General features: G+C 40.1%; 1 protein-coding gene across 5 annotated transcripts in view; it reads left to right on the top strand.

The window, feature by feature from the left end:
- The window catches only part of LOC124131638 (solute carrier organic anion transporter family member 4A1-like), a 140,737-nt gene extending 118,065 nt beyond the window's left edge, over positions 1–22,672 (top strand). For 4 of the 5 annotated variants that reach the window (XM_046495041.2, XM_046495044.2, XM_048393513.1 and 1 more), the window contains 11 exons: positions 2,866–3,319; positions 4,200–4,302; positions 4,733–4,854; positions 5,780–5,953; positions 7,064–7,153; positions 9,743–9,950; positions 10,535–10,691; positions 11,369–11,383; positions 14,022–14,188; positions 16,471–16,535; positions 17,979–22,672. In XM_046495041.2, the coding sequence (XP_046350997.2) occupies positions 2,866–3,319; positions 4,200–4,302; positions 4,733–4,854; positions 5,780–5,953; positions 7,064–7,153; positions 9,743–9,950; positions 10,535–10,691; positions 11,369–11,383; positions 14,022–14,188; positions 16,471–16,535; positions 17,979–18,364 (1,941 nt within the window). In that variant the 3' untranslated portion in view covers positions 18,365–22,672. The remainder of the gene's footprint in view (positions 1–2,865; positions 3,320–4,199; positions 4,303–4,732; positions 4,855–5,779; positions 5,954–7,063; positions 7,154–9,742; positions 9,951–10,534; positions 10,692–11,368; positions 11,384–14,021; positions 14,189–16,470; positions 16,536–17,978) is intronic. The other variant, XM_046495047.2, reaches the window with a different exon arrangement.
- The last annotated feature ends 5,307 nt before the right edge of the window (positions 22,673–27,979 follow it).

Here is a 27,979-nt window from a genome sequence, read left to right as displayed (position 1 = left end):
TTTAGCATAGCCCTGGCAAAACGTATTTAGATACAAGTATTAAACAATCTTGTCATTCATACACTGAAGTTGACTGAAGTATTATCCTTATTCAACCATATGAAACATCAGAAGGAATGGGTGCATAGTCAGAAAGAAATGTGAACATTAGTGACTTGTAGTGTAACCATAGCGTTCTAGATAATTTTTGTCATGAAACAATATATCACATGACTAACCATGGGTCCAGTAGTCCTGTGGGTACCCGGGTCCTACTCAGTACCAACCCAACCCAGGTACTTGAGTTATCCGTTCCTGTAATAGTTTTACATGACTGAATTATGTTTACGATCATTTCCCTGTACGTGCATTTGATTATTTTAAGATTGGGTCACCTGAGTCACCCGAGTTTGCCGTAAAAGGCGACTAACGGGATCGTGTGGTCAGGCTCAGTGACTTGGTTGATGCATGTCATCGGTCCCAACTGCGTGGATCGATGCTCATGTTGTCAATCACTGGATTGTCTGGTTCAGACTCGATTATTTACAGACCGCCGTCATATAGCTGGAATATTGCTGAGTGCGGCATTAAACAACAAACCAAAACCAAAAAAAAACCAAGCGTTCCACTAGCACCAGGCAGAGTAAGATCAAGTATCGTCCTTTGACGTCTTTTGGTGTGACGTGTCCGGGGATCGAACCCCGAACCTTCCCCTCCCTGGGCAGACCCACAAGACCACAGAGGCAGTCATTCACTGTATCGTATCATCATGGCCCAGTGCAGTTTTCCGTATAACAGTATATTCTGAGGGCAATACTAGTTAGCATCATTGTATGTACTGTGTGGCTGGCGGTGCACAGTGGAGAAGGTACACCCAATCATCCTGTTTTTGTTATCCAGGTTTCAAAATATTTTAACCACATGTATGTAATTAGAAAATAGTATTTGTATTGCTTCTTAGGGAAGAGGTGTGAATGCCCTTTCAGCATAGTTTTTTCTGTATTTCGTCCGGTATGTTAAATAACAGCATCTGTCTGAAAGAATGACAAAAACTATTTTGGATAATTGTGTAAATGACTCCTTGTCAAATCAGAGACATTGGCAATAACTTATACCTGTTGTATAAGCAATCAGGTTGAAAAAATGTGCTAATGTGAAAGTCTTTTCCTCACTTAGGAGCCTATTTAGAATTCTGAAAATCTCAAGATCTTTGAAAAAAAAATAGCTTGGCAGTGTGTGAAGTGTTTTTGTACACTGTAAGACCTTCAGCAGGTATTTCATAGAAGCAGGCAGACAGGATGACAGTGGTGTAGCTGATGTATTGTTACAGATGTTGGCAGGCTAAAGTTACTGTGTGGAAAGGGATGCACTTATTCAGAGTTGATTTCAGAGAAAAAACAACACAACCAGAAACTGGAAGGATATTTTACTGCACTTCAAATGCTGGTTGAGTTTTAGAGCTACATGAGTTATCTCCCTTGATGATCCAACCTTAACAGCAGCAATGAGGCTCATAGCAAATATTTGTTTCCGAGAACAAAATTGTGTTTCTTTCAAAATTAGTGTGCTTAATATATCATTGTTTGTGTTATAAACAGCAGGGACATGGATACACTGAGTGAGTGAGTGAGTGAGTGAGTTGGGTTTAATGTCAGTTTGAACAATGTGTCAGTTATGTCACGGTGTGTTAGTTTTGTGTGACTATGCTTGTTGTAAGAGGCGACTAATGGGATCGGGAGTTCAGGCTCCCTGACTTGGTTGATGCATGTCATCATATCCCAATTGCGTGGATCGATGTTCATGATGTCAATCACTGGATAGTCTTGTCCAGACTCGATTATTTACAGACCTCTGTCATATAGCTTGAATATTGCCGAGTGCGGGGTTAAACATCAAACACAAAACACAAAAAGAAACTAATGTGATCTACCTCTTGTTGTAGGGCATGGTGGTCAATGGCTTCGTGAACTAATGTGATCTACCTCTTGTTGCAGGGCATGGTGGTCAATGGCTTCGTGAACTAATGTGATCTACCTCTTGTTGCAGGGCATGGTGGTCAAACACAAAACACAAAAAGAAACTAATGTGATCTACCTCTTGTTGTAGGGCATGGTGGTCAATGGCTTCGTGAACTAATGTGATCTACCTCTTGTTGCAGGGCATGGTGGTCAATGGCTTCGTGAACTAATGTGATCTACCTCTTGTTGCAGGGCATGGTGGTCAATGGCTTTGTGAACTAATGTGATCTACCTCTTGTTGCAGGGCATGGTGGTCAATGGCTTCGTGAACTAATGTGATCTACCTCTTGTTGCAGGGCATGGTGGTCAATGGCTTCGTGAACTAATGTGATCTACCTCTTGTTGCAGGGCATGGTGGTCAATGGCTTCGTGAACTAATGTGATCTACCTCTTGTTGCAGGGCATGGTGGTCAATGGCTTCGTGAACTAATGTGATCTACCTCTTGTTGCAGGGCATGGTGGTCAATGGCTTCGTGAACAAATGTGATCTACCTCTTGTTGCAGGGCATGGTGGTCAATGGCTTCGTGAACTAAGGTGATCTACCTCTTGTTGCAGGGCATGGTGGTCAATGGCTTCGTGAACTAAGGTGATCTACCTCTTGTTGCAGGGCATGGTGGTCAATGGCTTCGTGAACTAACGTGATCTACCTCTTGTTGCAGGGCATGGTGGTCAATGGCTTCGTGAACTAACGTGATCTACCTCTTGTTGCAGGGCATGGTGGTCAATGGCTTCGTGAACTAACGTGATCTACCTCTTGTTGCAGGGCATGGTGGTCAATGGCTTCATGAACTAATGTGATCTACCTCTTGTTGCAGGGCATGGTGGTCAATGGCTTCGTGAACTAATGTGATCTACCTCTTGTTGCAGGGCATGGTGGTCAATGGCTTCGTGAACGTGGTGATATCCAACATTGAGAGACGGTTTGAGATCAGCAGTACCCAGTCAGGCACAATAGCCAGCTGCTATGACATTGCATCAGTTCTCTGTCTTATACCGATCAGCTACTTCGGAGGTCTCGGGATCAAGCCCAGATATCTCGGCATTGGAATATTCATTCTTGGAGTTGGTTCCTTTGTGTTCTCTTTGCCACATTTCACAACACCCCTGTACACCGTTCAGAGCAGTCAGGAGAACATTTGTCGAATCGGTGGCAACACTACAGGGACTTGTGACACAGTTTCAGCAGAGTCTTTTTCCGACTACAAGTATGTGTTCTTCCTGGGCCAACTGCTCCATGGTGCTGGGGCGTCGCCCCTCTACACACTCGGAGTCACGTACCTGGATGAAAACCTGCCTCTGCGGTCATCGTCATTCTATGTGGGTGAGTTGTGGCTACTGGAAGTTGGATGACACCACAATACCAGATGCCACTACAACACTAGTCACACAAAATTCTTCTTTTCTTAGACATCCGTTAGACACTAGGTAGATATAGATCAGACATCTGTCAGAAACCTGGTAGATATAGATCAGACATCTGTCAGAAACATGGTAGATATAGATCGAAATCTGTCAGAAACATGGTAGATATAGATCAGACAACTGTGAGACACCTGGTAGATATAGATCAGACATCTGTCAGAAACATGGTAGATATAGATCAGACACCTGGTATATATAGATCAGACATCTGTCAGACACCTGGTAGATATAGATCAGATATCTGTGAGACACGTGGTAGATATAGATCAGACATCTGTTCTAACCCGGTTCTTCACAGGGTGATCAATTCTGAAATACCGACCATTTTATATTCTGGGGTTGGGGTGCTAGGATTTTATTGAAAAAGATTAAATGTCCCCAAAATTTCTTGAAAGAAAAAAATATGCTTCACAGTGTTAAAATAAATTGCCTGCTACAAAATTACATTGTTGCAAGGTGGTTTTGTTAAAAATAAAATTCAAATCTGTAGCTGTTCCTTAAAAAATATCTAATCTCCACCCCAGAATATCAAATGTTTGATCCCTAACATGGATCTTCACACGGTTTCTTCTAAATAACATCAAGGATATTCTTTAAAATTATATAAGACGTGGTTAAAGAATATCATTGATGTTCTCTGAAGTCCGATACATGTCCTGTTGGTTTCCTGTTTTAGTTTTTTTATCATATATAGGTCATAGAGATCCTGCATTCATCAAATACAGTTACCATCTCACTTTTTGGCCTGTGTTAATTCTGTGTATGTCTTTGACTTTCAGGAATCTTCTACTCCTTTGCTATCATTGGTCCAGCAATTGGATATATGGCAGGTGGCGAGTTTCTTAAGATCTTCACAGACACCGGTGCTATTGATACATCCAGGTAATGCAGGTGTTCACAGACATCAGTGCTATTAATACATCCAGGTAATGCAGGTGTTCACAGACACTGGTGCTATTGATACATCCAGGTAATGCAGGTGTTCAAAGACACCGGTGCTATTAATACATCCAGGTAATGCAGGTGTTCACAGACACTGGTGCTATTGATACATCCAGGTAATGCAGGTGTTCACAGACACTGGTGCTATTGATACATCCAGGTAATGCAGGTGTTCACAGACACTGGTGCTATTAATACATCCAGGTAATGCAGGTGTTCACAGACACTGGTGCTATTGATACATCCAGGTAATGCAGGTGTTCATAGACACTGGTGCTATTGATACAAGCACACACATACGTAGAATCCGTGGTGTAGTCATCACTTTGGTTGATGATGGAGGTTTATAAAGTCATGCCATGTGTTTCAGTATCTCCATTACACCGGACAACCCACGCTGGGTTGGGGCATGGTGGATTGGCTTCCTGTTCAGTGGCGCCCTCGCTTTCTTTGTCTCCGTCCCCCTGTTTGGATTCCCGCGAGCATTGCCAGGTAAACACATACATCAATATCTGGTTTAACACCTAGCTAGGATCTCAATCAGAATTGCCCTCAGAAACAGCACACCCAAACCAGAGTACAGTGTCTCCCCTAGTCCAGAATGTGCATTGAACCATGCTTGGGTCATGAGGCAAGAGTTTTGTAAAAAATGTAAATCATTGGTGGAATGGTGGATCCGGGAGACCTAAATCAGTTGTGGATGCCATTGGCATGAAGTAGATGTAGTCACCAGTTTTCTGTGTTTTTTTATCTAAAATGGTCGGATCAAAGACCCCACTGATGTTCAAATTTAAGATGTTAAATCCCTACTGTATTAACAAGATCACTACCCACCCATCTAAAGTTGTAAAGTCCCCTCCCATGAATATGAACACAGACACACACACACAAATTATGAATCCGCCTCTGATGTGAAAATAACATTGATTTGATTCCTCTTTCTCTTCTGTGTACAAATTGAGTGCACACTGACCATTTCCCAACATAGCACCATGAGCTCACATTAGTGTGTTGTATGCAGACCACTAGAGTGGGGACATTATCGGTATATCGGTAAATTGAGGCTCATTCTTTCCACGATATGTATCTCAATATAATTTTTCATGCACGATATATCGGGTGATTTCAGATTTCGATTTTTATCGTGTGTTTAACGTTAAATACTTGACAAATGCCTTCGCTGCCCAGAAGCGAGCATCTGGGTCTCCAAGATGGCTGCGTATATATTCTTCATTTGATGAACTTCAGTTCATACCTCCATGTATCAGATTGCTTCTGAATTAAAAATATAGAATTATACAATATATCGTGATGCGTATCGCATTACAGCCTTGTGCTTTGCAAAATATTGTGATACACTTTAAACCTCCAATACCCATCCCAAGTGGACGTAGCATTAATTAATTGTTGTGTGCAGGCTCCAGCAAGTATATGGCCGAGCGGGGCAAGGAGGTGCACAACAAGGGCAGCAGTGAAGATGAAGCCAACAAGATCGGCAATAAGAGAGGGATCAAAGACATACTACTCTCCATCAAACTACTTGTCACCAACCCGACATTCATGTTCCTCAACTTTGCAGCAGCCAGTGAAGGTACATCCGTTTGTATCTCCTCTACATTGTCATATCCTCAACACTCTATGTGGCATGTTATACTGATACTCCACAACCATGATCACAGACTGTCATATAGTCCCGGAAATAAAATTATTTATTTCCCTTAGGGTTAGAAATTACAGTGTCCATAAAAATTGTATGTGCACTAGTGCAAATATCGCTTCTGACACACCTGTGTAATTGTTTACGTCGTCCGTATTGTTAGCGTCATTTGAATCTTTTTGTGATGTAAGGTCAGAATAATGTCCCACTAGAAACAATGTCATAGCTGAAGATTGTTGATGTCAGCCAACACCCTGTAAAGATCTGGGTTAGAATAAGTCTTCAGCAACTATGAGGTTAAAATTACTATGCTTGTTTTAAGAGGTGACTAATGGGATCGGGTGGTCAAGCTCGCTGACTTAGTTGATGCGTGTCATTGTATCCTAATTGCGTGGATCGATGCTCATGACATCAATCACTGGATTGTCTGATCCAGATCTGGAATATTGCTGACAACACACTGAGGAATGACAAGTGGATGTTTCAAGTTTCTAGGAGGCATCATCATTTTCGCATCTTTGACCATTTGTAGAAGATAATAATATTTGTTACTTCTCAGAAACTGCTGTAGCTAATCACCAGTGAAACTTCTCACCATATTAACGTATCTACAAACTTCATTTGGAAGGTTCTATGTTAACATTACAAGTCTTTTGACATATCCTTGTGGAGATCATATTTGGCCGACTAGTGAAAATTGTTTTTACCTGATTTGAGTGTAACATTGATGCCCTGATGCCTGCCACATCAAACACACCACTTAGATAATATGAAAAATACATATTATACAGTCAAAAACTATTAAAAGTATTTAGAACAAATGTAACAGCCACGCTATCCTCACTGTTGAGAGCGATGGTGTGGCCTAGTGGTTACAGTGTTGATCATCATGCCGAAGGCCTGGGTTCGTTTCCCCACATGGGCACAATGTGTGGAGCCCATTTCTGGTGTCCCTCTGTGACATTTGCTGGAATATTGCTGAAATATTGCTAAAGGGGCATAAGACCATCCTCACTTTCTTACTGTGTGTTCTCCCTGTTGCAGGTATCCTCCTCAGTGGCTTCTCCACGTTTGCTCCCAAGTTCATCGAGTCTCAGTTCAGTTTGCCAGCAGCAAGTGCAGCCCAGTTTGTCGGTAAGTCTCGTTCATGTGAGGGTCATCCTTGTACCACTGTGAGGGTCGTCCTTGTACCACTGTGAGGTTCCTCCTTGTACCACTGTGAGGGTCGTCCTTGTACCACTGTGAGGGTCGTCCTTGTACCACTGTGAGGGTCGTCCTTGTACCACTGTGAGGGTCGTCCTTGTACCACTGAGGGTCGTCCTTGTACCACTGTGGGGGTCGTCCTTGTACCACTGTGGGGGTCGTCCTTGTACCACTGTGGGGTTCGTCCTTGTACCACTGTGAGGGTTGACCTTGTACCACTGTGAGGGTCGTCCTTGTACCACTGTGAGGGTCGTCCTTATAACACTGTGAGGGTCGTCCTTGTACCACTGTGAGGGTCATCCTTGTACCACTGTGAGGATTGTCCTTGTACCACTGTGAGGGTCGACCTTGTACCACTGTGAGGGTCGTCCTTGTACCACTGTGAGGGTCGTCCTTATAACACTGTGAGGGTCGTCCTTGTACCACTGTGAGGGTCATCCTTGTACCACTGTGAGGGTAATCCTTATACCACTGTGAGGGTTGTCCTTATAACACTGTGAGGGTCGTCCTTATAACACTGTGAGGGTTGTCCTTATAACACTATCAGGGTTGTCCTTATACCACTATGAGGGTCGTCCTTATACCACTATGAGGGTCGTCCTTATACCAATGTGAGGGTTGTCCTTATAACACTGTGAGGGTTGTCCTTATACCACTGTGAGGGTCGTCCTTATACCACTGTGAAGGTCGTCCTTATACCACTGTTAGGGTTGTCCTTATAACACTGTGAGGGTTGTCCTTACACCACTTAGAGGATCATCCTTATACCACTGTGAGGGTTGTCCTTATACCAATTTGAGGGTTGTTCTTATATCACTGTGAGGATTGTCCTTATACCACTGTGAGGGTCGTCCTTATACCACTGTGAAGGTCGTCCTTATACCACTGTTAGGGTTGTCCTTATAACACTGTGAGGGTTGTCCTTACACCACTTAGAGGATCATCCTTATACCACTGTGAGGGTCGTCTTATACCAATTTGAGGGTTGTCCTTATATCACTGTGAGGATTGTCCTTATACCACTGTGAGGGTCGTCCTTATACAACTTTGAGGGTTGTCCTTATACCGCTGTGAGGGTCGTCCTAATAACACTGTGAGGGTTGTCCTTATACCGCTGTGAGGGTCGTCCTTATAACACTGTTAGAACTGTTCTAATATCACTGGATATTGTTTGGAGATTGCTAGAATTTTGCTGACAGGCATCAAACAACCCACTTACCCCTTATTCTGGCACACGAACACATAATTAAATGGTATAAATGTAATGCCAGTTTAACTGCCATCAGATTTGATGCCTCTGTTGTTAGTGCCAACCGCTATGATGCCTATTGTTGGTATCATCAGATGTGATGCCTTATGTTGGTATCATCAGATGTGATGCCTAATGTTGGTATCATCAGATGTGATGCCTGATGTTGGTATCATCAGATGTGATGTGCCTGATGTTGGTATCATCAGATGTGATGCCTAATGTTGGTATCATCAGATGTGATGCCTGATGTTGGTATCATCAGATGTGATGTGCCTGATGTTGGTATCATCAGATGTGATGCCTAATGTTGGTTGATGTCATCAGATGTGATGCCTAATGTTGGTATCATCAGATGTCATGGCTATTGTTGGTATCATCGGATGTGATGCCTGATGTTGGTATCATCAGATGTGATGTGCCTGATGTTGGTATCATCAGATGTGATGCCTAATGTTGGTATGATCAGATGTGATGCCTAATGTTGGTATGATCAGATGTGATGCCTAATGTTGGTATGATCAGATGTGATGCCTAATGTTGGTTGATGTCATCAGATGTGATGCCTAATGTTGGTATCATCAGATGTGATGCCTAATGTTGGTTGATGTCATCAGATGTGATGCCTAATGTTGGTATCATCAGATGTGATGCCTAATGTTTGGTTTCATCAGATGTGATGCCTGATGTTGGTATCATCAGATGTGATGGCTATTGTCGGTTTAAGGGATGTCACGATCCAGGTGTGATACGATACATATCTTAATACAGAAGCAATGATACGATAAGTATCTCGATATGGCATATGCAACATTTTTTGTGGAAAGCCCAGTCATTAGACTGAGAATTGAGTCCATCGACTCACTCATAAAGCTAAGGAAGGACAACTGGACACTGAGTCAAGTCAAGTACAGTGATCGCTGTATTCTGTATGAGAAAATAATAAGAAACAAACAAATTTTTCTTTTTGTTTCAATAATCTGTTCAGTCTGTTTTTTCAAAACAACAAATAAACAGATCAACAAGAAAAATTGATATGAGGTTAAATGTGAATCAGATTAAGTGTATCGGGTATCGTATCATGCAAAGTTTGCTGATGATGAACTGGTGTACTGATAAGTCACAGCATCACAATTTTGTATCATCACAGCATCACAATTTTGTATCATCAGATGTGATGATGATGGTTGATGTCATCAGCAGCGATGCCTATTCTTGCTCCTACAAATCTTGTGAATGTATGTGTCAAGACCTATGTCCTATCTCTGCAGGTTATGCAGCCATCCCAGCCGGTGGAGGCGGTACATTTCTTGGAGGTTACATTGTCAAACGCTTCAATATGAAGGTGTCCGGGATCATCAGATTCTGTCTCGGCGCTACATTAATCGTCCTATTTGTTGCCTTAGTCTTCTTGATCAACTGTGAAAACGTCCCCTTCGCTGGTGTCAATGTAGAGTACAATGCCAGTGCCAATAACATGTGAGTACATACATCGTAGGTCTCCAGCAACCCATGCTTGCCATAACAGGCGACTATGCTTGTCGTAAAGGGCGACTAAAGGGATCGGGTGGTCAGGCTCGCTGACTTGGTTGATGCATGTCATCGATCCAAATGTGTGGATCGATACACATGATGTCAATCACTGGATTGTCTTGTCCAGATTTGATTATTTACAGAGCGTCCGCCCGGAGAGCTGAAGGTCAGGGTTTGATCCCCGGCCGCGTCATACCAAATGACGTTAAAAAATGGTGCTTGTTGTTACCCTGTCTGGCGCTCGGCATTAAAGGGCTAAAACAAGGACTGGTCGGCTCGGAGTCAGTATACTGTGTCTGAGTGGGGTATTCATGTTAAACTGCGGCATGGTATCTCAGTGAGCTAGCACTATAAATCGGCATCAGTGCGGACTTGTACAAGCAGCCACACACATACATGCATGCACGTTGCTATATAAGTGCAATAATCTTGGACGCGATGTTAAACCCCATTGCACCTCACCTCACGATATAGCTGAAATTTTGTCCAAAGCAACATAAAAACTCACTCGCTGACTCTTTCACTAACAGGGCAATAGGATTCCTGGGCAAGAGGCTGGACAACACGTGCAACAGTAACTGTGCGTGTACAGAAGATGACTATCACCCGGTGTGTGGGCGCGACGGCCTCATGTACTTCTCCCCCTGCTATGCTGGATGCCAGGTGTCTGAGACTGGCGATGTCAAGGTCAGCACCATATATAGACCAAGTTATGTCAATGTCAGCATGGTAGTCTCATTTGTGTTCACTGTTATTATTTATGTTACCATTTGCCTGTTGGCATGTGTTTATATCCGCTTCTTTACCACTGATTGTTGATTTCCTTTTTGGGGGTATTTTTTATTAAATGTTTCATGAAAATTTTATAGAAAAAATTTTTAAAATGTATTTTCACTTCAAACTGCCATTTTTTAACTTGTTTCTTATGAATACAGGTGATTATACCTCTTTCAAGAAAAAATAAACATTATCAAACACGTGATACAGGGCTTTTATGAGGATGAAATTATACCAGCAATTTCTTTTCAGTAAAAAATGAAACACCTTGGAAAAAAATACTAATTTGTTTGATTAGGAACAAAACTTAAGCATATGCTATGCCTATGTTTCTGCAGTTTGTGACTAATGTAAGGCAGTAATATATATGTGATCTGTTTTGGAACTTTTGGTGAACCTCCAGAAGAAATTATTATTCTCTTTGGAAATGTTCTGTTGAATTCTGTTCGTTTGCATGAGCTGTTTTGGGCATGAATTCATCCTGATTTATCCAAAGGCTTCCTAGAATTTTGTTCCGGTTCATTTGCAATCTGATTCTCTATTATGTAGTTAGTTGTTTTCACATTCTGAAATTTCTCCCCAAACAGAGTGGAATAGAAGAGGTAATTATCACCCATATCATCTCGGCAGCCAGGTTGTCTCCCTTTGTTGAACTGACTTTGTCATTTGTAGAATGACAAATGTTCACTGCAACTTTTGTCAAATCAAATTAGAAATTTGTTCCAATTTCCACCAGTCACATCATCACTAAATACCTATTTTTTTAGCTGGTTAAATACTAACACAATCCACATTATCATAATTGCATGGTGATAATAGTTTAAGTCATCTCTATGTAGAATGGTGATTAGTTGAGTAAATCAGGTAAGTTTCATTTTGACAGCTTTTTTCTTAGCTGATGACAATGACCAGTGCCTTAATAGACTGGTTCGTTGTGGCCACCCAACACATATTTCACAGTTTTTGTGCACAAGAATTTCAGCACTGGTTCTAATAGAATAACCTACAGTTGACACTTTTTTCTCTGCTTCTGCACTGCACCTTTGTATAAGTGTGAAATATTAACCAATGTCACTTGTATGTTGACATTTGTCTTCTACAGTCACCCTGGTGACAGGTAGCCCCGATCAATATAGCCATTTCACTAGTGTCTTTTATATATTATCAATGTAGTTTCTTAGGGATGTTTGCTTGCTTGCTGCTAGGTTTTTTTAGATAGGTATTTTTCAAATCGACATGATATGATCTTAATGTCCAAATGAAAAATGTAATGTTGTGCTCTATTGTGCCTGGTGCACTTATTAACCACAGCGCCAAGTTCAGAATTGAGGGGCATACAGTAAACTACGGTTAAAACAAACTCTAAGGGACCACTAATTTAGTTCGTAACAACCGTAGTTCGTTATAAGCATATATGCAGCATATATACAGCATATATACAGCATATATACAGCATATATGCAGCATACGGTCAGAACCAAAACATAAATTTGTTATAAGCGTGTTCGTTATAAACGTAGTTTACTGTATACGGATTTTGGGAAATCTGTCACTGTGGTATCAGTTTCCAATAAGGGTATAATCATGTTCAACATTTAAGATATTTTAACTACATTTGGATAAAAGGTTAATGTTTATAAAGATCTAAGTGATTTTTTTGCTAATTTTGAGCAAATGAATAAAATTGTGATCAATCCCATACTTCCCTCCGTGACATCATACAAGGAATTTCCAGTGCTGTGACATCATTCTTTTCTACTCACTTTTGTCATAAATAATATGCAACCTGTTGTATAATGGGAATTATTCACTGTGTGTATGATATGTAACACAATGTTTTTTAAGATCTTACGTTTGGTCCATGATGCACAGCGAAGCCAGTTCATGCTGGTGATAGATTAACTTAAAGGGCCAATAAAGTGCGATTTTCCTAGATACATTTGGGCAATTTCATAATATTCACAGAGAGTATTTAAATGTCCAAGGGAAAGTGCTGAAACCTCATGCTCGGCTTCCAAAACAAACCTATTTGGGGGCATGGCCTAAAGCTACCGACGCAGCGCTAACAACTGTTTTCATTGGCTGATATGTTCGCTTCGTTTACCTATGTTGTGATTCTTAGCCGTTAACATATACTGTTTCTGCTTTCTGTGCTAATTCTTAAAAAATAACAACATTGCATACATTGTTGAATCTGTGAAATGGGGTTTGATTTTGACACTGTGATTAATTTAACAATTGGTAACTAGCTTTTCATTACTATAACGTCCTGTTCGGGTAATAAAACACCAGCTGCCCTCAGCAATTCCACACAATAAATGCCTGTCACGGATTAGTCCCCTCAATAAACTGAAGGCATCTTCAGTGTTGTTACTTAGCTGACATTAGTTGTGGACATGGTAATCAAATGGATGAACAGCATAATGTATTACAAAATAAGAGATTCCTATTACTGGAGGAATTTTTCGTTTGGACAACAATGTCCTCTATCGTTTTCTATCGTCTGTTTTTATTTTTTAAATATAATTTTGGTCAAGCATTTGTGATTAATCTGCATAGTTGCTATGTTGACTTTTCACTCTCTTAAAAATATATCATTATGACAGCTACCAGCAGACATCCTGAAAATGTGATAGTAAAACTGATTATATCTATTTCAAAATACAATTTCAATGATAGTTCCTTTTTACTAAGTATATCCATGTCCATCTTGCACAATATAATTTGATTCATTGTGACATAATGTTTCACAGTGTAACAGTACGAAAGTATGTTCATATCCTGCCTTCTGTGTTGATAATGCCAGGATTAGTCGCCCTGTTCAAGTTTGATGCATATGAAGATATATTCTCATAGCTAACTCAAATATATTATTCAATAACAGAAACAAATAATCTTTTCCACTACAAGTTGACAAGTATGTATCAACAACTAAAGTGATATATAGTTGGGATAATAGGATATTTTCTGAAACCATTTTTTGTGACAATAATAAATGCTGAAACATTTGCACACTAACATGAGAATCTGTATGTTATCCTATATTACATGTATACCCAGAATGCACCCATTGAATGATGGCTGGTATGACCAGTAATCTTAACTTAATGGTGATAGAATAAGGCTTTCTGCAGTAGCTGCATTGGTAAATACCTTTTTAGTGTTTTTCTGGCAAACACTCAATAGCTCTTATTGTACAGCAGCCATGAGCAAGTGTAAGACTGTGTTGCTTTGTTTCAGCGCTACTCCAACTGCTCCTGTATAAACAGTAACACCTCAGACTACATGGCAGAGTTTGGCAAGTGTGAGACATCTTGCATCTGGCTACCTCTCTTCATGCCGTTCTTTGGTTTGATGATGCTACTCACCTTCATCACCAGCATGCCTGCACTGTCAGCAACACTCAGGTCAGTGGTTTATAGCATAGGTCATGACTTCTTGGTAGTCATGGTTCAGAGACTTATTGGGTCGTCACGGTTTTCAGAGACATTCTTGTAGTCATGGTTTTCAGAGACATCCTGGTTATCAGGATTCTTAAAGACTTCTTGGTAGTCATGGTTCAGAGGTGTTTTGGTAGTCATGGTTCAGAGAATTCTTGGTGGTCATGGTTCAGAGAATTCTTGGTAGTCATGGTTAAAAGGCTTCTTGGTGGTCATGGTTCAGAGAATTCTTGGTAGTCATGGTTAAAAGGCTTCTTGGTAGTCATGGTTCAGAGAATTCTTGGTAGTCATGGTTAAAAGGCTTCTTGGTGGTCATGGTTCGGAGGATCCTTGGTGGTCATGGTTCTGAGAGACTTCCTGGTAGTCATGGTTTTCAGAGACTTATTGGTGGTCATGGTTCAGAGGATCCTTGGTGGTCATGGTTTTGAGAGACTTATTGGTAGTCATGGTTTTCAGAGACTTATTGGTGGTCATGGTTTCAGAGACTTATTGGTGGTCATGGTTTCAGAGACTTAGTGGTGGTCATGGTTTCAGAGACTTATTGGTGGTCATGGTTTCAGAGACTTATTGGTGGTCATGGTTTTCAGAGACTTATTGGTGGTCATGGTTTTCAGAGGCTTAGTGGTGGTCATGGTTTCAGAGACTTATTGGTGGTCATGGTTTTCAGAGACTTATTGGTGGTCATGGTTCTCAGAGACTTATTTGTGGTCATGGTTTCAGAGACTTATTTGTGGTCATGGTTTCAGAGACTTATTGGTGGTCATGGTTCTCAGAGACTTAGTGGTGGTCATGGTTTCAGAGACTTCTTGGTATTCATGGTTCTCAGAGACTTCTTGGTAGTCAATTTTTTAGAGACTTCAGGTAGTCATGGTTCTCAGAGACTTCTTGATAGTCATGGTTCTCAGAGACTTCTTGATAGTCATGGTTCTTGAAGACATCTTGGTAATCATTGTTTTCAGAGACTTCTTGATAGTCATGCTTCTTGAAGACATGTTTTCAGAGACTTCTTGGTAGTCAATTTTTTAGAGACTTCAGGTAGTCATGGTTCTCAGAGACGTCTTGGTAGTCATGGTTCTCAGAAACATCTTGGTAGTCATGGTTCTCAGAGACTTCTTGGTAGTCATGGTTTTCAGAGACTCCTTGGTAGTCATAGTTCCCAGAGATGTCTTGGTAGTCATGCTTCTTGAAGACATCTTGGTAGTCATGATTGTCAGAGACTTCTTGGTAGTCATGGTTCTCAGAGATGTCTTGGTAGTCATGATTCTCAGAGATGTCTTGGAAGTCATGGTTTTCAGTGACTTCTTGGTAGTCATGGTTTTCAGTGACTTCTTGGTAGTCATGGTTTTCAGTGACTTCTTGGTAGTCATGGTTTTCAGTGACTTCTTGGTAGTCATGGTTTTCAGTGATTTCTTGGTAGTCATGGTTTTCAGTGACTTCTTGGTAGTCATGGTTTTCAGTGATTTCTTGGTAGTCATGGTTTTCAGAGACTTCTTGGTAGTTATGGTTTCCATAGCCACGAGAATCTCTGCCCAAGAGAGAGTCAATTGTATGATTCAAACTGTATCATGAGCATGTGTTTATGAATCATTGTCAAATAGTTAGGACAGAGGCATTTGTGAAAAGGTGAGCATATCCTTCCCCACTGGTGGCACAAAGGCAAGTCAATTGTGGCCTGAAAAACATGTGAACACAAGATACAAGTCCAAATAGGGAATTGCATCAGACATCATTTTTGTCAAAGATGTATCAAATTGGGAAATGTCCACCACATGTCTACCATACAACAGTTATACAGCTGTAATGAGGTCTTGAATGTTATTACCCTGATCAAACATATTTTGAGCAAGAATCATAAGATGCTCTTTGAAATCTTCATAGAAAGAGCATGACAGATTATGCATCAAAAGTTGTGAAATGTAGACACCAAAGGCTGGAGCTGATGGAAGATGTCACGGCATGAAGGGAAAGTTGACTATTGGAAAGTTGAAGTCATACCTCTTGTCATATAGTCTTGTTGATAGTTTTTGTCATTGTGAATCTTAATGCATAGATGTAAATATGGATCAGGTGAGGTTGCTTCACTGGTCTCCTTTATTTCTAGTTCAGGTGGGTGAATCAGTCGAAGGGAAATTGGTTATTTGACCATTATTGAACGCAATCAGATCATAAGTATACTTAAGTTAAACTCCTTGGGCAAATTCCCTTCTTTGATTTTGCCAATCCATAATCTTTCTCTTCATTTTGTTTAGATGTGTACCAGAAAAACAGCGGTCATTTGGTCTTGGAATACAGTGGATTATAGCTCGTTGTCTAGGTAATGTAGAGGAATATCTTTTCTGATTTAAGAAGGATGCATGCCATGTTAATATCTAAGCCTTAAAAAATAAAGAATTGGTTCTCTGGCAATGATTTTTGAAAATATAGTGCAGGTGGGCTGTTTTTTTTCCGCTTGTTCAAACTAGTATGTAACCAAATAAACATTTGTGTACCATCAACCTTGGAAAGGGCATCCCTACATTAACAAGCATACAAACTCCTATTGCCGCCATGACAATAAAATGAGATGCACGGTAAAGCAATGCGTATGTAAAGGGAAGTAACTGTGTGCTATATTGGATCGCATTGTTTTTAAGTATTAGAATTTTCTAAACAAAAATTTATGTGGAACTAAAAAAAGGACCATATAGCAAACTCTATGATGATGCAGGCGGTGCCTGAGAACCAAGATTATTATTTTTTTTAGCCTAACAGATGTTATATTTGGGATAACACTTTCTTAGTAAAGTACAGATTCTTGTACTTTTTGGGATTGAGGCCCATCCGGGATTCGTTTTGTACTTTTGTCAACATGAGTTTGACCAGAAGGGAGGCCTACACTGCCTGTAATGTAATGAAACATAGCAACATAGTAGAAGCATAGATGACAATTATTAGAAATGAATGGTAAAAAAAAATGTACTAGTATATATCATCAAGAAGTTTATTTCTATTTGTCATTTGATGAGAAAAAGCTTTTCACAGTCGAAAGTCCATTATCACAGAGTACAATTCAACTCACTCGCTGTATGACAAAACAATTCACTCTCTTGCTGTATGACAAAACAATTCAACTCTCTTGCTGTATGACAAAACAATTCAACTCTCTTGCTGTATGACAAAACAATTCAACTCACTCGCTGTATGACAAAACAATTCAAATCACTTGCTGTATGACAAAACAATTAACTCTCTTGCTGTATGACAAAACAATTCACTCTCTTGCTGTATGACAAAACAATTCAACTCTCTTGCTGTATGACAAAACAATTCAACTCACTTGCTGTATGACAAAACAATTCAACTCACTTGCTGTATGACAAAACAATTCACTCTCTTGCTGTATGACAAAACAATTCAACTCTCTTGCTGTATGACAAAACAATTCAACTCTCTTGCTGTATGACAAAACAATTCAACTCACTCGCTGTATGACAAAACAATTCAATTCACTTGCTGTATGACAAAACAATTCACTCTCTTGCTGTATGACAAAACAATTCACTCTCTTGCTGTATGACAAAACAATTCACTCTCTTGCTGTATGACAAAACAATTCAACTCACTCGCTGTACGACAAAACAATTCAACTCACTTGCTGTATGACAAAACAATTCACTCTCTTGCTGTATGACAAAACAATTCACTCTCTTGCTGTATGACAAAACAATTCAACACATTGCTGTATGACAATTCAACTCATTGCTCTGTTTGAACACAGGTTCCATCCCAGGACCAATCCTGTTTGGGAAGATGATTGACTTGACCTGTCTCCTGTGGCAGAAGAAATGTGATGGTGATGGTGCTTGTTTTTTCTATGACAACAGAAAAATGAGTTACTATCTTCTGGCACTTGGGTTGTCCCTGAAAGCAATGTCATCTCTATTCTTCTTTCTTGCTCTTGTGATGTATAAAAAACCTCCTGGAAATATTGAAGAAGTAGGATTGAATGACAACACGTCTGTGTCAGCCATATCATCAACCAGCCGAACAACTCTCACTGCTCAGCCAAATGGCACTGAAATTAACACAGTGATTAGAGTTCCTGACAGTGTTGCCAACGGAACTGCGAAGTCCAATGGAAATATTGTTAAAACAAGTTTATAGTTGGTGTCTTAGGGCACTACCGAGACTGTAGTACAGTAAGGAAGTAATAGTGTTTGTAAATATCAGTGGCATAATTGTATAAAATGGAAATGACATTGAGAGAATATTGTGGGTCTCCCACTTGTTGCCAATGTTGCAGAAGAGAACTATCTTTCATTAAGGTCAACACAGTCAACACTGTGTCCCTGATCAATGGCAACCATGAAACATTGAGACGGTTTAGACTACACCTACACTGACTGCAGCAACAGAGGCATCCATGGAGGTCCAGATGATTGCACAGACATTGCAACAGAGGCATACTTAGACATCAAGATGGTTGCACAGACAATGCAACAGACGTATCCTTAGAGGTCCAGATGGCTGCACAGACAATGCAACGGAGGCATCCTTAGAGGTCCAGATGGTTGCACAGATAATGCAACAGAGGTATCCTTAGAGGTCCAGATGGTTGCACAGACAATGCATCAGATGGAGGTTTAGGTGTTTGTTTCTAATTTTCTCACTGGTCAAGATGCCAAATTGGCCAACGATGCAGGTCCATCAAAATGACCCCTTGAACTGGTATAAATTGGTATTAATTTGGTGTGGATGTCGGCAACACTTTGTCAGATATTTATGATTTTGCTACTTTTTTGCTTTTCTTTGTTTTGCTGAGGATATGAACTTTACAAAATTTCCAAATTGGTAGAATTCTTAAAAGAAAGATGCCTGCCACAGGCACTTAGTTTTAGAGACTATATAAGTCCCATGTTTTTACACAGTACTATCTGGTGATAATGACATATGGGTGATAGTAATCAGTGCATGACCTAGAACTACAGGATATCTTTCATTCATACTCTCAGTGGATATCTCAGTTGTTCTTATGGAATATGTTTGTGTGCTCAATGGTTGCTTTACAAAAGAAAATATGTGAAAGTTATATGTTAGTTGTAGATCTAGCATAATAATACATAATAAAGAACGCATAAAGACCTTGTGGGTTTATGTTTGTAAGAAAGCAACAAGACTGTAGATTGAATAACAATGCAGTATAAAGGTGTTGTAATATGTTTGTGTAGAGAGCTTTACCATGTGTGTCACACAAGTTTGATTGTTACAATAACTGTGATATTATCAATGCAATATATTATGTTGTCTGTTCATGTTGTAGGATTTATGTCACATGACACATCACATGACACATCAGTTTTCAGTGCCATATTTTAATGCCTTTGAACAAATATATTTTACAAGACAACACTGTTGTTTTTTGCACATTTCATGGTTATTTTCTGAGGATACTTTTCATTTGTACTTTTATGTATACTTGTCCAAAGAAGTTTGAGAAAACATGATCATTTCTATTGTTTTTAGTTAATCTGCCTGACATTACATGGCATGACAGATTAACTATACATGTAGTAATATGAAAGGATTGGGTGTTCTTTGACTTCTTTTGAGTAGTATAATAGGACCAGACCAGTTTGTTCATGTCTTATAGACAATCATGCCCTAAATGATGCAAAGGTAATAAAAGAAATCATGTCTGATTCAAATGTATGCTCCTTATGAACCAATCTTACAAGTGAAACAGTTTCTATGACTTCTATTTGAAGGGCAAAAAGTATAATATCAAGCTTAACAACAAATGGACAATTTTCAAAATTATTTGTCTAGTTTGACAGAATTCTTCTTTGTCTTTTGCCATGCTGTATTAAAGTCAATTCTTACCCCCAGTACTAATAATCATTTTTGTGTCTTTGTTATTGACAATCTGTTAAGGTGACCGCTTGTTTCTAGCTCTAATTAAAACTAAAGCTGGGCTTACATTATCATGATATTTTTAACATTGCAGGTTTTCTACCTACAAGTCCATAGGCAAGGTGTTTACAAACAAACAGTAACGGGAGTCGTGTACAAATTGGAAATTCTGTTACACATGATATATTTTGGTCACATGTTACTTGAGGTGTTCATGCCTTTGAATATTGATCAATGGCTACCAAGAAATAAAATTGGTCTGTCTGTCCAAATTGTCCAAATTGTCCAAATTGTGTAGATTCTTAACTTATCTTCTTCCCTTCCAAATTGACTATGGGGAGAGAGCATTAAAGAGACTGAGCACAAACAAGGAAATTAACAAAAATTATTCATACAAGAAAATCATTGAATTATGGGCTTATGAACAGAGGTTATCTTGGCATACATTTTGTTGATATCAGATGATATACAGTTAATTTTGAGCTTGCTGTAAAAGGCGACTATGCTTGTTGTAAGAGGTGACTAATGGGATCGGGTGGTCAGGCTCGCTGACTTGGTTGAAGCATGTCATCGATCCCAATTGCGTGGATTGATGCTCATGATATCAGTCACTGGATTGTCTGGTCTAGACTCGATTATTTACAGACTGCCGCCATATAGCTGGAATATTGCCGTGTGCGATGTAAAACAACAAACCAACCGTTTTGAGCTACAGCTGACCATCAGATTACTTGAAGCCTGTTTCAACATTCTTTGTTTTAAAGGCAGCATTTACTGTGAATAACATGAGCATTTTTGTGCTTCTCCATGTCACAGTATCAAGTTATCATGTTCATGAGTGGATGTTGTGACTCTGTGTCTTTACCTTTGCATAATAGTTTCACACACTGTGTGAAACGAGGCTTCCGTATATTCAAACAATTTGGTTGTGCACGAGACTCTCGCAGTCCTCAGACATGATGATACTTAATAGCTGTTTTACTGTAGTAGCCAGTGTATATGATTCTAAGGTCAAAGTCTTTAGAAACATGATTTGAACAGCTAAGGATAAAAAATGAAATATGAATTGTTGATTTACACAAAATGTGCATGTGGTTGTATATAGTCATCTCATCATTACTATTTAAAATACTACAAAACCTCACAAGTGTATATAGGGCATCACATTGCTAACTGACAACTGAAAAGGCACAATATTGAATTGAATACTTGATTTACTGTGTTCATTACAAATCAGATCATTTAATTTGTACATCAATTATTTGGTTCATTCTTGTTGAATATATTTTGTATCTAACTGATCATTTAGTTGAGGATTTTATTCAGTTTGTTTTGCTGTTGTTTGTTGGCCAACACAACCTGGAGCAATATGTTTGTCCTTAGTTTTCAGATGTGATGTACTAATCGAAATTCAGGCCATTTTGGTAAGGTATTTCATCATATTTGACACATATTTTGACATTTAAGTATGTGTTTTATATCTTTGAATTGAATTTAAATAGATAGACAAGGCAACTACGTTTTTCAATTCACAAATGAATCTACTGTTAAGTTTGCAATATTTGAATGAAACCATTGTTTTTTGGGTCATATTGTCAAAGATGAAGTCTGTAAGACAAGAATCAGATAGGTATGGTCTTTACTGTTAGAGCAGTGTTTCCTGCTTTATGAAAGAATTTTAAAACATTACATGTGGTTATTTGTGTTACTGCTTGTTAACAAAGACTAGGAGATGATGAGATGGCAGCTATTATAATGTTGGATGAAAGAAAGTATTTGCTAGAAATCTTTGAGGGTTTGAGTGACAGTTGTTCAGGGAGGCTGAGTTTGGAAATAACAAATCCAGCTCTTTCACATAATATGGCCAGAAGCATAACTCAAAGGTCTGCTATTCTTGTACTTTTTGTTAGCAAATCACAGTTATATTTATTTGATCTGTTTCAGTATGTAAATAGAAATTGTGATAAATATAATGTAGAAGAAACACAAAGCTGTTGATGTTTGTGCTCAAGGCATGACTAGCTGTAATATGGGTGTGTCAACTGGTGGTGTTGGGGGTTTGAACATAGCTGGGGGAGTGGGGGGAGGTTTGGCTGATGACTTCATTACAGGAGGCTACGAATGATCCATTTATACATTTGTCATCTTGAAGTATCTTATGCCAAAATTTGTTTTCTTATTTCTTGATGACAATATGAAATTGTTTATGTCTGCCTTTTTGTCATTGCAAAGGTTAGTGTGTAATTTAAACATGATGGTGAAAAATGTTTAATTTTAAACAAAATCTTAAATGAATCTGTTTCTGGAGACAATCCTGACTGATTATTCTCGTTTCAAATCTTTATGTCCTGCAACTTTAGATGATACTTCAGTCAGTGTAAGGGGCAAATTATAGTTCTACATTCTACAGCCACGTGCTGGTATAGTATGTGTTGACACCGCCAGCATGGTACGTGTGCTGTCAAGTTCATTGGTGTGGTAGAGTTGATGAGTGAGAGAGTTGTGAGTGATTATCAGAGGTTGTACAAATTATTTTTGTTGAATAAACTGTTTTGTATTTAATACAAAGTTTTATAGCTGTATTCCTTACGTTCATAAATCTTCACAGCAGCGTGGAAAATAATTGGTACACAAGTAACAACATGACTGACAGAAACCTTCTAACAACAAGCAGACCATGTCATTGTCAGGAACAAAACTGGAACAAGCAGACAGCATTAATGTCAGGAACAACACTGGAACAAGCAGACAGCATTTATGTCGGGAACAACACTGGAACAAGCAGACAGCGTTAAAGTCAGGAACAACACTGTAACAAGCATAACACTTAAAGTCAGGAACACTGTGACAAGCAGACATCGTTAACGTTAGGAACACTGTGACAAGCAGACCATGTTAACATCAGGAACAACACTGTAACAAGCATACCACATTAATGTCAGGAACAACACTGTAACACGCTGACCACATTAATGTCAAGGGCATCACTGTCATGAGCAAACATCGTTAATGTCAGGAACACTGTGGCAAGCAGACATCGTTAATGTCAGGAACAACACTGTCACAAGCTGACCATGTTAATGTCAGGAACAACACTGTCACAAGCTGACCACGTTAATGTCATGAACAAGACTGTCACAAGCTGACCACGTTAATGTCAGGAACAACTCTGTTACAAGCTGACCACGTTAATGTCGGAAACAAGACTGTCACAAGCTGACCACGTTAACGTCAGGAACAACACTGTTACAAGCTGACCACGTTAATGTCGGAAACAAGACTGTCACAAGCTGACCACGTTAATGTCGGAAACAAGACTGTCACAAGCTGACCACGTTAATGTCAGGAACAACACTGTAACACGCTGACCATGTTAACGTCAGGAACAACACTGTCACAAGCTGACCACGTTAATGTCAGGAACAAGACTGTCACAAGCTGACCACGTTAATGTCAGGAACAACACTGTCACAAGCTGACCACGTTAACGTCAGGAACAACACTGTCACAAGCTGACCACGTTAATGTCAGGAACAAGACTGTCACAAGCTGACCACGTTAATGTCAGGAACAACACTGTAACACGCTGACCACGTTAATGTCAGGAACAACACTGTAACTCGCTGACCACGTTAATGTCAGGAACAACACTGTCACAAGCTGACCATGTTAATGTCAGGAACAACACTGTAACACGCTGACCACGTTAATGTCAGGAACAACACTGTAACAAGCTGACCACGTTAATGTCAGGAACAACACTGTAACTCGCTGACCACGTTAATGTCAGGAACAAGACTGTCACAAGCTGACCACGTTAATGTCAGGAACAACACTGTAACAACCTGACCACGTTAATGTCAGGAACAACACTGTCACAAGCTGACCACGTTAATGTCAGGAACAACACTGTCACAAGCTGACCACGTTAATGTCAGGAACAACACTGTCACAAGCTGACCACGTTAATGTCGGGAACAATACTGTCACAAGCTGACCACGTTAATGTCAGGAACAACACTGTAACACGCTGACCACGTTAATGTCAGGAACAACACTGTAACTCGCTGACCAAGTTAATGTCAGGAACAACACTGTCACAAGCTGACCACGTTAATGTCAGGAACAACACTGTAACACGCTGACCACGTTAATGTCAGGAACAACACTGTAACAAGCTGACCACGTTAATGTCAGGAACAACACTGTAACTCGCTGACCACGTTAATGTCAGGAACAACACTGTCACAAGCTGACCACGTTAATGTCAGGAACAACACTGTAACAACCTGACCACGTTAATGTCAGGAACAAGACTGTCACAAGCTGACCACGTTAATGTCAGGAACAACACTGTCACAAGCTGACCACGTTAATGTCGGAAACAACACTGTAACTCGCTGACCATGTTAATGTCAGGAACAACACTGTCACAAGCTGACCACGTTAATGTCAGGAACAAGACTGTCACAAGCTGACCACGTTAATGTCAGGAACAACACTGTCACAAGCTGACCACGTTAATGTCAGGAACAACACTGTAACTCGCTGACCACGTTAATGTCAGGAACAACACTGTCACAAGCTGACCACGTTAATGTCAGGAACAACACTGTAACAACCTGACCACGTTAATGTCAGGAACAACACTGTAACAACCTGACCACGTTAATGTCAGGAACAAGACTGTCACAAGATGACCACGTTAATGTCAAGGGTATCACTGTCACAAGCTGACCACGTTAACGTCCGGAACAACACTGTCACAAGCTGACCACGTTAATGTCGGGAACAAGACTGTCACAAGCTGACCACGTTAATGTCAGGAACAACACTGTCACAAGCTGACCACGTTAATGTCAGGAACAACACTGTAACAACCTGACCACGTTAATGTCAGGAACAACACTGTCACAAGATGACCACGTTAATGTCAAGGGTATCACTGTCACGAGCAGACATCGTTATCACCAGGAAAAACACTGTAAGAAGAAGACCACATTACTGTCAGTTAGGACATCACTGTCACAAGCAGACCACGTTAACGTCAGGAACAACACTATGTCAAGAAGAACACGTTAATGTCAGAAACATCACTGTGTCAAGCAGGCATCATTAACGTCAGGAAGAACACTAACAAGAACAACGCTTATTGTCAGGAACTACACTGTAACAAGCAGACCACGTTAACGTCAGGGACATCACTGTGACAAGCAGACAGCGTTAATATCAGGAACAACACTGTAACGAGCTGACCACGTTAATGTCAGGGACATCACTGTAATAAGCAGACTACGTTAACGTCAGGGACATCACTGTAACAAGGAGATCACGTTAATGTCAGGGACATCACTGTAATAAGCAGACCATGTTTATATCAGGGGCATCACTGTAATAAGCAGACCACGTTAACGTCAGGGACATCACTGTAACAAGGAGATCATGTTAATATCGGGAACTACACTGTAACAAGCAGACCACGTTAACGTCTGGAACATCACTGTGACAAGTACACGTTTTTGCATGGTGCCGACTTCATCAGCCTTGGCGTCAATGCCATTCGTCACTTTACAGAACGTTATAAACATGCTGTGGTGCAAAATAGATCTGGTGCTGTTGGTGTTGGTGGTTCCATAATGGTCTGGGCTGCAAACCGCTACTGTACGGGCACAGCTATACATTGATGTTGGTTATCTTAACGCACAACAGTACGATGATGAGATATTGGCCCAGCTGTGTAGCACTGTTCATGAAGTGTATGCTTCGCTGTAGATATGCCCCGATCTTTCAGGATGATCATGCTCGTCCACATCATGTAGACATTGCCAATTCCTTTATTCGGCAACAAGGCATGCGCAGGATGGATTTGCTTGCGTGCTTACTCTCCTGTAGCCCTATTAACTATTTTATGGGAGGTGTTTGAACGCCACCATGTGTCCATGATCTGCAAAGAGCTCTGATTGAGGAATAGACATGGTGAGGAACCGGATGCCAAGGTGTACTTGCGGGATCAGAACAGGTCACACTGAGTTGTACAACGAAAATATTTCTTAAACATTGTTTCTTTACTTATAAGCAGCAGAATCTCTGCTCTTGTACATAAACAGGCGTAATTCAAAATTCACATTCAATTTTAGTTTCAATCAAATCAGTAAATGCGCTAGACCCGTGAAGATCCCGGGTAGAATAATTCTTCAGCAACCCATACTTGGCGTAAAACGCGACTATGCTTGTCGTAAGAGGCGACTGACGGGATCAGGTGGTCAGGCTCGCTGATTTGGTTGATGCATCTCATCAGATCCCATTTGCGTAGATCGATGCTCATGTTGTCAATCATTCAAATGTCTGGTCCAGACTGAATTATTTACAGACCGCCGTCATATAGTTGGAATATGGCCGAGTGCGGCGTTAAACAAAAAACAAACCAAAACCCCAAAAAACAAAGTAAATGCGCTGAGGTATGGCTGGATGTTTGGTCAATCACCGTCTCACTGCTGTGAGGTGTCAGGCAACATACACACATTTTTAAGGCAAATTGTGTGTGACAGGGTGCTACCGATAGGGCAGGACATGCGTACCCTTTCGCGAACACCTGCTGGCATCACTGATTTTCAGTGATCCATCCTATAATTTTCACTGCTATTTTGCCGTTTACACTATTTCATCAGATACCTCTGAATATCCTCTGGCGTTGAGGATTTATATTTACACTCCACACTTCGCCAAAAATATGACAGGATTTTGAATGAACATGACACAGAGTACTCTTTGAACTGATCCGATCATTGGATTCCTACTGACTTTATCGCCTTTCATTTGTAATGCTATGTGTAAGTTGTATAACCAAACAAAAATAACGCTCATATCTTAGAAAAATGTTTTAGTCTAGTGAAAAATTATATCGCAAATTGGAAGAAAAACAATAAAAGCATTGAGAGAGATAATGCCCAGTGTGCAAAGATGGCATTGAGTAAGGGGTGCAATTCGTTATAATTATTCCAACTATACACCTGGAAAAGAGTTAAGCACCGCTTAATAATAAATACTTCCTGACCTTTAATCAAATATAAAATGTATAATCGGTGTAAGAGTATATCGGTCTAAATTATCTGCCGAAACAGATTCCTTTGGGCGTAAAAGGCAAATTAGTTGTGAAAATCCTATGAATGGATAACTGAAGATGAGTGATGACCCCAGGTGTTCGCGAAGTATTCCCGTAACGTGACCCAGTGAAGGTGACACATGAATGATTGAGTAAAGTATCTTCCCGAGGTCAAATAAGTGATGAATGAGGGTTATTTCACGCCATATTCAGCAATATTTCAACTAAAGACATGGAAAAAAAAATAACCTCCGCTTATTTTATACGACACAAATTAGTTAAGGAAGGACGAAATTTTTTTTGACCCCTGGACGTGTCAGAAACACATGATCTTAATTTCAAATCAAAATGTCGTTCTGATTACGTTTCTCGGTTTGTCAGCACCATACTTATGCTCGAGGGACTCACTAAAGTGGTAAATGTCAACGAACGCCATAACATAAGTGAGTGAGTGAGTGAGTATGGTTTTACGCCGCTTTTAGCAATATTCCAGCAATATCACGGCGGGGGACACCAGAAATGGGCTTCACACATTGTACCCATGTCGGGAATCGGACCCGGGTCTTCGGCGTGGCGTGCGAACGCTTTAACCACTAGGCTACCCGACCGCCCCCATAACATTAGTGAAATACCTTCCAAAGAGGCTTTAAATCCAACCCAACTCACTCACTCACTCTAACCCCCATAAGTATTCTTGGGCAGAATATATCCCATGCTTGTGGTAAGAGCCAACCAATGAGTGGGGTTGTCCTGTTAAACTATAACTT

This window comes from Haliotis rufescens, unplaced genomic scaffold (genome assembly GCF_023055435.1).
Source record: "Haliotis rufescens isolate VD_foot unplaced genomic scaffold, xgHalRufe1.0.p SCAF_1, whole genome shotgun sequence".
Lineage (NCBI taxonomy): Eukaryota > Metazoa > Mollusca > Gastropoda > Lepetellida > Haliotidae > Haliotis > Haliotis rufescens.
The sequence above is the reverse complement of the archived record's forward strand: the minus strand, read 5'-3'. Positions and strand labels throughout refer to the sequence as shown.